Genomic DNA, 12,561 nt, shown 5'->3' with positions numbered 1-12,561 from the left:
GGGTCTCTATTAGTCGTAATGTGTAAAAAGTAGGTTTGAGCGATCGGGATCGGGAAAGATCGGATTCTAATCGGCGATCGAGCAAATTTCACGATCGCATCGGCTGGAAAATGAACAAAAATCGGATTTTGAAATCTCAAGATCGGCTCAACTCTACTGTATATATAATGTACAATTAGGTATGACTTAGGTTTGAGCGAAAAGATCGGATAAGATCGGATTCCGATCCCGATCTTTTCCCACGGGATCAAGGTCGGAGGTTATTTCCCACAATGCTTGGCTACTGGCTAGTCATTGTTAGCTTTTCCCATAATGATTGGCCAGTAGCCAAGCATTGTTGGAAATAACCTCCGACCTCCATCCCGCGAGAAAAGATCGGGATCGGAATCTTATCCGATCTTTTCGCTCAACCCTAGGTATGAGTGATCGCGATCGGGAAAGATCGGCTCCCGATCGGCAATAGAGCAAATCGGCCAGAAAATGATCGGAAATCGGATTTCAAAATCGATCCTGAAATCTCAAGATCGCCTCAACCCTAGTAAAAATAAATATCCACCCCGCCCCCTCTCATCCCGTTCTTCTTCCTGGGCCATCCGCCATGACTTTTGGACCAGGTCGTGATGATGTCAGTGAAGCTCCCTATATGATTTGGCTTCAGCAGTGTCCTGGAGACCAGAAGACATAGCAGAAGGCCTGGGAAGGACATGTTCTTACACGTTTCCAGGCCTCCAACCTAAAGACTGAAGAGATCCCAGAATAGGTGGCTTCCAAGATACCCGGGAACCCAAGTTGTGGCAGTTGTGACACTCTGCTACCACCGATCCCCTGCTTGGGTTGTGCATCCCTCTTTCTCTCCAGGACTGTCGGGGCAGGAATTGCCAAGGCTCAGATCACTGATGTCCTGTGCTCTTGGCACCAGCGCAGAATGGGGACCGGAAATATCACCCCTTGTATGGTTATGTCCTCACTCTATAGAAGCCCTTGGGGTAAAGTTGTGTCTACAACCAAAGAGGGGACATCGGTAGGGAAGATTCTAATTATTCCATATGTCTTAACTAATTAGAATTGTTCATTTAACGTGTAAATTTTTGGAACTTTTTGGACTCTCCTGGAGACTAATTCCTTCTATTTGTAGTTTTTTTTTTGTTCCAAAATCCTTCATTTTAGAAAGCTAACACTAAACCTTAATTAAGAATATTCACTTTCATCCTTTGAAGTAATCCGTGAGATAAAAGTTTGTTTCTCTGTATATAATTGAGAATATTCCTGGTGCGGACTTGTTAGTGAGCCAGAAACCACCGCTCGCAGCTTTTAAGATTTTATAGAGTTTCATCCACCAGGTTTCTCTTTGAACGTTGGTGAATAGTGAGGAAATCAAGATTCTTAGAAATCGTAAGATTGAAGGCATCACTTTCATTGTCCATGTAGACCCAGATCGGTCGTAATTCAAGATAATATCTCCAGATACCGATTACTATCAGTCACCCACAGAGAAAGGAATCTACATAGAGGGCCAAGTGGAATTTTTAATCAGTCACATGGAACTCTACATCTTCAAAATATAGAGTGGGAGGTAAGTGGGAGGTAAGTGGGAAGAAAGTGGGATGTAAGTAGGAGGTAAGTGGGAGGTAAGTAGGAGGTAATTGGGAGGTAAGTAGGAGGTAATTGGGAGGTAAGTGGGAGGTAAGTGGGAGGTAAGTGAGAGGTAAATAGGAGGTAATTGGGAGGTAAGTGGGAGGTAAGTAGGAGGTAAGTAGGAGGTAAGTAGGAGGTAAGTGGGAGGTAAGTAGGAGGTAATTGGGAGGTAAGTAGGAGGTAATTGGGAGGTAAGTAGGAGGTAAGTGGGAGGTAAGTGGGAGGTAAGTGAGAGGTAAATAGGAGGTAATTGGGAGGTAAGTGGGAGGTAAGTAGGAGGTAAGTAGGAGGTAAGTAGGAGGTAAGTGGGAGGTAAGTAGGAGGTAAGTAAGAGGTAAGTGGGAGGTAAGTGGGAGGTAAGTAGGAGGTAAGTGGGAGGTAAGTAGAAGGTAAGTAGGAGGAAAGTGGGAGGTAAGTGGGAGGTAAGTGGGAAGAAAGTGGGATGTAAGTAGGAGGTAAGTGGGAGGTAAGTAGGAGGTAATTGGGAGGTAAGTAGGAGGTAATTGGGAGGTAAGTAGGAGGTAAGTGGGAGGTAAGTGGGAGGTAAGTGAGAGGTAAATAGGAGGTAATTGGGAGGTAAGTGGGAGGTAAGTAGGAGGTAAGTAGGAGGTAAGTAGGAGGTAAGTGGGAGGTAAGTAGGAGGTAAGTAAGAGGTAAGTGGGAGGTAAGTGGGAGGTAAGTAGGAGGTAAGTGGGAGGTAAGTAGAAGGTAAGTAGGAGGAAAGTGGGAGGTAAGTGGGAGGTAAGTAGGAAGTAAGTGGGAGGTAAGTGGGAGGTAAGTAGGAGGTAAGTAGGAGGTAAGTGGGAGGTAAGTAGGAGGAAAGTGGGAGGTAAGTGGGAGGTAAGTAGGAGGTAAGTGGGAGGTAGGTAGGAGGTAAGTGGGAGGTAAGTGTTACCTACCCAAACATCCTCTACTTGGTCTCAACTGACGTCTACTGTAAACTGGACTTGGGCTGATAGATTGACCCAAACTCTAGATGAAGAATATAATGGAGTCTATAACTATCGGGGGAAAGTTCCATTTTGACTGTTGCTCTTCGGCCCCTTAAAGAGGTTTTAATAGGAAAATTTGCAGATCAGTCCGGGTCTGACCGCTCACACCTCCAATGATCAGGAGAACCAGAGGGCAGCACTTGGCTATCTCCAACAGTCCCATTGATATGGATGAAGCAGTTTGTCCTTTGTCCAACCATCGCTCCAATAAGAATGGGGCACAAAGTCTTCCTTTCTCCTAGTCAATGGTGGTCTGAGCCATGAGACCCCCACTCATAGGTAAAATTTTGGTCATAAATATTTGGCAAGCCAAATATCTGTACCAAATGTCACCAAACCCAGCGTATTGACTGCAGGTAGATGAGTAAGGGTCACCTGAAACAAGCTGTTTTCCCTTTGTGAATCACTGCCTCCATTGCTGAGATATTGTTTTTCTCAATATGCAAATGAGCTCTTGAGGTAAGTGGGAAGAAAGTGGGATGTAAGTAGGAGGTAAGTGGGAGGTAAGTAGGAGGTAATTGGGAGGTAAGTAGGAGGTAATTGGGAGGTAAGTAGGAGGTAAGTGGGAGGTAAGTGGGAGGTAAGTGAGAGGTAAATAGGAGGTAATTGGGAGGTAAGTGGGAGGTAAGTAGGAGGTAAGTAGGAGGTAAGTAGGAGGTAAGTGGGAGGTAAGTAGGAGGTAAGTAAGAGGTAAGTGGGAGGTAAGTGGGAGGTAAGTAGGAGGTAAGTGGGAGGTAAGTAGAAGGTAAGTAGGAGGAAAGTGGGAGGTAAGTGGGAGGTAAGTGGGAAGAAAGTGGGATGTAAGTAGGAGGTAAGTGGGAGGTAAGTAGGAGGTAATTGGGAGGTAAGTAGGAGGTAATTGGGAGGTAAGTAGGAGGTAAGTGGGAGGTAAGTGGGAGGTAAGTGGGAGGTAAGTGAGAGGTAAATAGGAGGTAATTGGGAGGTAAGTGGGAGGTAAGTAGGAGGTAAGTAGGAGGTAAGTAGGAGGTAAGTGGGAGGTAAGTAGGAGGTAAGTAAGAGGTAAGTGGGAGGTAAGTGGGAGGTAAGTAGGAGGTAAGTGGGAGGTAAGTAGAAGGTAAGTAGGAGGAAAGTGGGAGGTAAGTGGGAGGTAAGTAGGAAGTAAGTGGGAGGTAAGTGGGAGGTAAGTAGGAGGTAAGTAGGAGGTAAGTGGGAGGTAAGTAGGAGGAAAGTGGGAGGTAAGTGGGAGGTAAGTAGGAGGTAAGTGGGAGGTAGGTAGGAGGTAAGTGGGAGGTAAGTGTTACCTACCCAAACATCCTCTACTTGGTCTCAACTGACGTCTACTGTAAACTGGACTTGGGCTGATAGATTGACCCAAACTCTAGATGAAGAATATAATGGAGTCTATAACTATCGGGGGAAAGTTCCATTTTGACTGTTGCTCTTCGGCCCCTTAAAGAGGTTTTAATAGGAAAATTTGCAGATCAGTCCGGGTCTGACCGCTCACACCTCCAATGATCAGGAGAACCAGAGGGCAGCACTTGGCTATCTCCAACAGTCCCATTGATATGGATGAAGCAGTTTGTCCTTTGTCCAACCATCGCTCCAATAAGAATGGGGCACAAAGTCTTCCTTTCTCCTAGTCAATGGTGGTCTGAGCCATGAGACCCCCACTCATAGGTAAAATTTTGGTCATAAATATTTGGCAAGCCAAATATCTGTACCAAATGTCACCAAACCCAGCGTATTGACTGCAGGTAGATGAGTAAGGGTCACCTGAAACAAGCTGTTTTCCCTTTGTGAATCACTGCCTCCATTGCTGAGATATTGTTTTTCTCAATATGCAAATGAGCTCTTTGGAGCAATGGCAAAATATTGATAAAGATTTCTCAGCAATGAAGGCCGATAGGCTGGGTTCTCGTGATCTGGTGATCCCTTTAAGAGTTGTCTGCTATCTGCCAATAGTTTATGACCAAATATATGTCAGAATGGACATATAGACCATCACACATCTAGAGCTTGGACCAAACCATCAGTGTCCAACAGAAGAGCAGTGTAACCATTGGGTCTTCCCAATTTTGGTGGCATCCATTGATTGAACCCAGTTTATATCCATAGTACCTATTAGGTAGGGACATGGAGGATGACCTCAATTTAGGTTGGTCAAAAATGGTCACCAAGGACCCTACAATTTTGCCTATACTCAACTCCTATAATGCCCTGATAGCTATAGGCTAGAAACTATACTGGGGGTTGTGGTCTTGCAACAGCAACCACTGATGGTAGACCTCCGACTATATGGCTCTCAAAGCATGATGGGAGTTGTAGTTTGCCACACTTGTGAAGCCACAGGTTGGGTAACACTATTATGGTTCATTTCCCCAAAATATTGCTAGACCTAAGGAAATCCATTAGTATCTAAATAGCTTCTGTTGCATAGTCTACTGAACCCAAGGGGACCCTTTAACTTTCCAAAAAAGCCCTTACTTTATGCCCTACATATTAGACAAAGGTTCTATCAAGAAATGGACAATCTCTTGAGGCTAAAGACCTGAGGATGGTTCTTCGAGCAGGAGATGCCTGACAACGCAATGACTATTGCATTGACCATTATGGGGTTAGGTGATGCTTGATGTTTGATGGTGGAACCAAGAAGGTCCAAGTACAATGGACATGGTTGTCCTTATGGGAATAGGATATGACATTTACATCCTAGAAAAGACAGCAGTACTCAACCAGTGATGGACATGAAGCCTTGGATGGAAGACATGGAGTGTTGGGTAGAGAATCCATTCTAAGGAGGAGACCAGGGGAACATCATAGATGGCCAATATATTGCATGATACTATATACAGGTGGACATATAAGCATAGATAGAACCTAAAGCAGGAACAAGAACTATGGTTACTTGGAAGAGCATGAGTTTAGATAATATCCAACTTCACTCAATGCATGGACCATGAGCTGTCATCGCAAAGACTCTACCACCATCGCCGGCACCACCACCACTACCTTGCTATTTACACTTCCTTATCGAGTTGCGATCCTTCACAGCTCCACTTCAGTGCACTCACACCTGGAGGGAGCTGGCTTCTATGTGTTAATGATGTGATGCATGATGGTGCAAGGTCAGTAGAAGGCTTTAAAGACCTCGAGCTCTGCCACGAACAGGAGTCTTAAAGGGTTAACTCCTGTTTCAACAACCCAAGTCCTCAAGGACCATTAACGGAGCCCATTTGCAGCACATCCTGCATTTTACATGCAGAAGTTAACACAGGACACTAATTAACCCGGCTGTCTTAACGTGATGCACTCAGCAGTCTCGGAGGACCAGACCTGAAGAACCTTGGCCAACGTGAAGAAGAAGCTTATTGCAAGGTGCTGGCACTTAGATGGTTAATACGTTGCACAATGTACCTACAGTACAGGCGAAATGCTGCAGTGCTCTCTCTAGCATTGTCCGGTGTATATTTAAGTGTCACTGCAACCACCACGACACGAGCTCCAGGAGATAGGATAGTCTATGGGGCTTATATATGGTTCTGCAGATAGCCCTGTGTCATGGCGTGGAGGTGCGCGAAGATCTATCGTCACGCCGAGTCTATAGTCTCCTTAACACGTACGCTAACAGCTATGAGGTGTGTTTAATAGTGTCAGCAAATCCTAGCGTCCCTATGTTGTAGAGCGACACGTTCCCGGCAACAGAACGTTTAACCCCCTCCACGCCTGGGAAGCCGTGTCGTGTCGCACTAGATATAAGGACCAAGCCAGCTCCTCTATCCAAGCCAATCCGTGACTACATCTCATCAGACATGGACCTATCAAGTCTTACAAGGCTTAACTCTTTATTACAGGGGATGGACGCAGGTTGCAATGAACACGTGATGAACCCTCGATCATCCTCACATGATGAGATGAATCAAGCAGGCATCATTAAAGGCAAGGTAGACTTTGTAAGATACTGAAGGGGGATATGGCTGCACGCCCTTGTATGATGATGTGCAAGGAAACTATCGGTAACCCTATGTCATGTCACTGGTTTGTTAGCAGCAGAAAAGAACATTGGAAGCATGCTAGACCCATACCCAAGAGGTCCATCATAGGGTTTCCATGAGTCTTAAAACCTTTGTGGTGGACACTTCAATGTTCTAAACCTTCAATCTTATGTATAGGTGATGTCCATGGGTTCTGAGCAGCAGAGTAGGACAGTAGAAGCATGCTGGACTCCTCACCAAGAGGTCCATGGGTTCTCCATCAGCCTTAAACCCATTGTGGTGGACATCTCTATGTTCTACCCATCCATTATTGTGCATAGGTCATGTCAAAGGCTTCAGAGCAGCAAAGCAGCACTGATCTAGATCCAGAACCCAGAGGTCCATGGCTTCTCCATGAACCTCAAACCCTTTGTGGTGGACAACTCTATGCATGTCAATCGGTTCTAAGCAGCAGAACATCATGTTGGACCTCTATGTTATACCCATCCATTCTCATGTCTATGTCATGACCCATAACACAGAGGTCCATGGCTTCTCCTTGAACTGCTATTCTTTTATTCTCATATCAAATGGTTCTAAGCAGCAATGTAGAACATCAGAAGCGTGCTGGACCCATAACCCAGAGGTCCTGAGGTTTTCTATGAGTCTCAAAGGCTTCATGGTGGACATCAACTTTTACGTATACATCATTAGCCCTAACCCAGAGGTCCATGGATTGTCCATGAACCTCAAAGCCTTTGCGATGGACTCCTCAATGTTCTACTCATCTATTCTCATGTCATGTCAATAGCCTCTAAATAGACAAAGCACGTTGGACCCATAACCAGAGGTTCTGCCTGTGCCTTAAACCCTTTGAGGTGGACCTCTCTATAGTCCACTCTTTCATTGTCATCTATATACGGTGTCTATAGGTTCTGTGACAGCACAGCGGGACCCACAAGCAAGAGGTCCATGGGTTGTCCACAAACCCCAAAGCCCTGATGGTGGACACCTCCATGTTCTCCTCATCCACTCTCATGTAAATCCAGCACCTCATAAGACTCAAGTAGCATCCAGCATGTCAAAACAGAGAGGAAAAAAGAAACAGGCAGAGCGCCCCCTACCTGAGAACAGCTGTATCCCCTTGCCGGACAGTGATGTTATCTGTGCTTCGGTTTAAATCCACGCTGCGGACGGGCAGTCCTGTAGGGAGAAGGCAAATGAGTCTTAGGAGCAGGATAGGCAACTGGTTCCTGTCTGCTTGCAACCTCCAAACCATGGTCACCACTTCACAATCACAATGCCAAAAAAAAAAGAAATACTTCCAAAATATCAAGAAAGAACTTGCTCCCAAAAAAATACAGCAAAAAAACAAAAAGACACAAAAATAATCAAACCATGGAAAAAAAAGCAACAAAAAAATAGAAGAGTCTATTAATCCCACAGATAGATCAATTCCAAGGATGGGAGGAGAGCCAGAGCCTCATGCAGTTTCCCAAAGTGTGAATTTCATGAGTTCCTACTACCAGGAGCGGGGAGGTGGGGGGAGGATTCTGCAGGGTTTTCTTTTTTTTTTTTTTTTTGCTATTTTTGGAATTATTTTTTTTTCTTGCCAAAGTCAAGGATGATCCAGAGGTGGAAATCCAGCAGAACAATCCAAAGAGTTAGAAGTAGCAGGAGCGGAGCGGAGGGAAGGAGGTGCTGCTGCCGCTGCTAGGACTGAGATTGTGTACACAAGGTTCCTTCACTAACCCACTTTCCCAAGCTCACAGAGATGGATGGAGAGCAGCGGCGGCAGCGGCGGCGGCGGAGGGAGGGCGGAGGGAGGCGGATCTCCACCAGAAGAGCACAAACCTGCCTGGATTGTACGGAGAAGAGCTCGGAATCTGGGCGCTCTCTCACAACAATCCCCCCCTCCTCCTCCCTCCTGCCACCAATTCATCGGGAAACACCAATAGCATCGCAACCTCCCAGACACTTGTGCCTCGCACGTTTTCTGGGGTGTTGTTATGGCCGGCGGTTCTGGGCATGGTGAGAGCTCCCTCGGATAAGGCAGCAGGTTCACTTGCAGTCCTATGCAAAAATATTAATGAAGTGTCGATGACATGACAGACCGAATGATATGACGGACCGAATGACAAACTCAGCTCTGGTCTTTGGTTGTAGTTTGTGCCAAATGACAAACTCAGCTCTGCTGCATCATCTGTGGATTGTGACTCCCTGAATTAGAATAAGCTAGTAGGTCCTGCTGCAGTCCTATGCAAAATTATATATAGATATAATGATATAATGAGTGTATTGTGCCAAATGACAAACTCAGCTCTGCTGCATCATCTGTGGATTGTGACTCCCTGAATTAGAATAAGCTAGTAGGTCCTGCTGCAGTCCTATGTAAAATTATATATAGATATAATGATATACTGAGTGCATTATGCCAAAAGACAAACTCAGCTCTACTGCATCATCTGCGGACTGTGATACAGTATATTTCTGAAATGACATAAGGCCACAGCTCCTACTGCAGTCCCATGTAAGAACCTAGGAAATATAGGATATCAAGAAAATATTTAGCTCCACATGACTAAAATCAATACACTGGATGCACCTGCAGTCCTATGTAAAATATAAACAGTGCACTGTGCCAAATAACAAACTCAGCTCTGCTTCACTAAACTATGTCAGTAGGTCCTACTACAGTCCTATGCAAACATATAACTGCTTTTTTCTTGATATTGAGGTGCATTGTGCCAAAAAGCAAACTCAGCTCTGCTACATCATCTGCAGATTGTGATACAGTATGTCTCAGAGATGACAAGGCCGTAGCTCCTACTGCAGTCCCATGTAAGAATCTAGGTAATATAGGATATCAAGAAAATATTTTGCTCAACTCAACTAAGAACAATACACCGGGTCAACCTGCAGTCCTATGTAAAAATATTAACAGTGCACTGTGCCAAATGGTAAACTCAGCTCTGCTTCACTGAACTATGTCAGTAGGTTCTAATGCAGTCCTATGCAAAAATATAACTACTTGTTCTTGATATTGAGGTGCATTGTGCCAAAAAGCAAACTCAGCTCTGCTACATCATCTGCAGATTGTGATACAGTATGTCTCAGAGATGACAAGGCCGTAGCTCCTACTGCAGTCCCATGTAAGAATCTAGGTAATATAGGATATCAAGAAAATATTTTGCTCAACTCAACTAAGAACAATACACCGGGTCAACCTGCAGTCCTATGTAAAAATATTAACAGTGCACTGTGCCAAATGGTAAACTCAGCTCTGCTTCACTGAACTATGTCAGTAGGTTCTAATGCAGTCCTATGCAAAAATATAACTACTTGTTCTTGATATTGAGATGCGTTGTGCAAAATGACAAACTCAGCTCTACTACATAGTCTGTGGATTTTGACTTTCTGAAGAGAAATAAGGCAGGAGCTGCTACTGCAGTCCCATGCAAGAACATAGATGATATAGAATACCAATAGAATATTTAACCAATGACAAACTGAGCTCTGCTACATGACTAGTCCACACACATACATCCACACTGAGCTCTGCTACATGACTAGTACACACACATACATCCACACTGGGCTCTGCTACATGACTAGTACACACACATACATCCACACTGAGCTCTGCTACATGACTAGTACACACACATACATCCACACTGAGCTCTGCTACATGACTAGTACACACACATACATCCACACTGAGCTCTGCTACATGACTAGTCCACATGTATCCACACTGGGCTCTGCTACATGACTAGTACACACACATACATCCACACTGAGCTCTGCTACATGACTAGTACACACACATACATCCACACTGGGCTCTGCTACATGACTAGTACACACACATACATCCACACTGGGCTCTGCTACATGACTAGTCCACATGTATCCACACTGGGCTCTGCTACATGACTAGTACACACACATACATCCACACTGAGCTCTGCTACATGACTAGTACACACACATACATCCACACTGAGCTCTGCTACATGACTAGTACACACACATACATCCACACTGAGCTCTGCTACATGACTAGTACACACACATACATCCACACTGAGCTCTGCTACATGACTAGTACACACACATACATCCACACTGAGCTCTGCTACATGACTAGTACACACACATACATCCACACTGGGCTCATTGATTTCTATGGGAGCATTATAGATCTGTATGTAGCGCGCTCTCTATAGTGTTACATCATGTATTATACTCCAGTCACATCCAGAGCTGCATTCCCAATTCTGAATACAGTAAAACACTGTTCCCTTCTGGCTCTGGGCCTGCACATAGCGCAGTCTTTGGGTCCGATATTCCCCTAAACTATCCCTGAAACAAAACCGAGAAGGTAAATTACAAAATTCTTCTTTCTGCAGCCACCACTAGAGGGAGCTAGGAGGGCGCAGATTTATCATTGACTTGAATAGGAGCTGTGTAAATACCGATGCAGGAAGCTCCACCTAGTGGTGGCTGCAAGATATAGGACTCATGTCTTATACTCTAGTCACATCCAAAGCTGTGTTTCCAGTTCTGTAAATCTCCCTGATGAGTGTTTGGACAGAGCTTGCTCTGCCCTCTAGCTATCTGCAGGGTACATATATATATATATATATATATATATATATATATATATATATATATATGTATATATACCTACAGACTATTTTTTGTAGAAAGCTGGAAAAAAAAAATTTCAATACAGCTTTGGATGTGACTGGAGTAGAAGATATGATGCAATGTGGGATTAGTACAAAGCAGACAAGTGTTCAGTAGCAGCAGCGGAGTCGGTGACATTTTCATATTAGGGGTCAAGTAACCTGACCTCTTGACCTCCGCCGTGACAAATGGTTGAACCCTCTGACAAGTGAAGAATCCTTAAGCCTCTTTCTGTGTCACCCCGGGTGAAGGGATGGGTGTTCTCCGGGTTTTCATGGTAACAGCTTCTTGTGCGTACCCCCTACTGCCCCCTCCTGACTGGGGACAGAGGTAACAGTTGCCGGGTTATTGTGGCCGTCTAAGAATGCAGAGTGTAGAGATGTAGCAGAGCTGACATTGTCATGCGGCCCCATCTGTCACATCTATTATGCACAGGACTGTGGGTAAAGCTCTTCCTAGCCCGGTATACGGGATAAAGAGTTGGAGAACACATTCGGCTCTGCTACATCGGAAAAATAAAAACTCCCATCTTGACGGTGATCTGGCTACGGCGCAGCTCATGGGTTTGGCCATTGCTACGAGTGATAACGGCGACCCTCCTGCCATCGTGACTGTCTCTGCCACATACGCCAGAGCGCGGTAGACATGACTAGTCTCTGTAAGAATCTGCCGCTCCACCTGGCGCCATCTGCTGGGCCACACTCATATCACACCCAGTCTGCTGGAATTCTGTGTAAACAAACCCTTACATAGATACATTGTCACATCCTTACATTGTTACATCGTTACATTGTTACATAGTTATTGTTATATAGTTACATCGTTACATTGTTACATAGTAGGTGAGGTTGGATAAAGACATTAGTCCATCAAGTCCATCCTATAACGCTACAATAATAGCAGCGATCTAAAGACCACAACTCGCCGCAGGCCCTGAGAGGACACGATAAGAGTTGTAGTATTGAAGCTGAATGATTGAGACTAATACATTGTATGTGACAAGCCGAAGCGAACCGCAGGAAGGGATCCTATCCCAAATATATCAGTATTACTATAATCTGTTACAGGGTTAAAGAAGTGCTCTAGCAATATATAGGGCAGCACTGCCTATTAAAGAGTCAAGTATATACTCTTGTGTACTCTTGTATATAAATATTTTATCTGATGTGTCAGTTATGGGCTGTCAGCCATCTTGATTCCTTCTATCTCTCACATATGTTTCCCCTAATATAACTTACATTTCCCATAGTGCTCCTGGCTTTGCACAGTCAAATGGGAGGAGTCTCATCACATTGCATTTGCTCTGA

The 12,561-nt window shown here is 44.7% G+C and overlaps 1 protein-coding gene across 4 annotated transcripts in view; it reads right to left on the bottom strand.

Annotated features, from left to right (window-relative positions):
• LSAMP (limbic system associated membrane protein) overlaps positions 1 to 12,561 on the bottom strand; it is a 1,679,098-nt gene that overhangs the window by 627,307 nt on the left and 1,039,230 nt on the right. For 2 of the 4 annotated variants that reach the window (XM_075263298.1, XM_075263300.1), the window contains exon 1: positions 7,684 to 8,330. In XM_075263298.1, coding sequence (XP_075119399.1) covers positions 7,684 to 7,838 — 155 coding nt within the window. In that variant the 5' untranslated portion in view covers positions 7,839 to 8,330. Of the gene's footprint in view, positions 1 to 7,683; positions 8,331 to 12,561 lie in introns of those variants that run through there. The other 2 variants (XM_075263299.1, XM_075263301.1) reach the window with 2 other exon arrangements.

Source organism: Leptodactylus fuscus, chromosome 2 (genome assembly GCF_031893055.1).
Source record: "Leptodactylus fuscus isolate aLepFus1 chromosome 2, aLepFus1.hap2, whole genome shotgun sequence".
Classification (NCBI taxonomy): domain Eukaryota; kingdom Metazoa; phylum Chordata; class Amphibia; order Anura; family Leptodactylidae; genus Leptodactylus; species Leptodactylus fuscus.
This window is presented reverse-complemented; position numbering and strand designations above follow the sequence as displayed.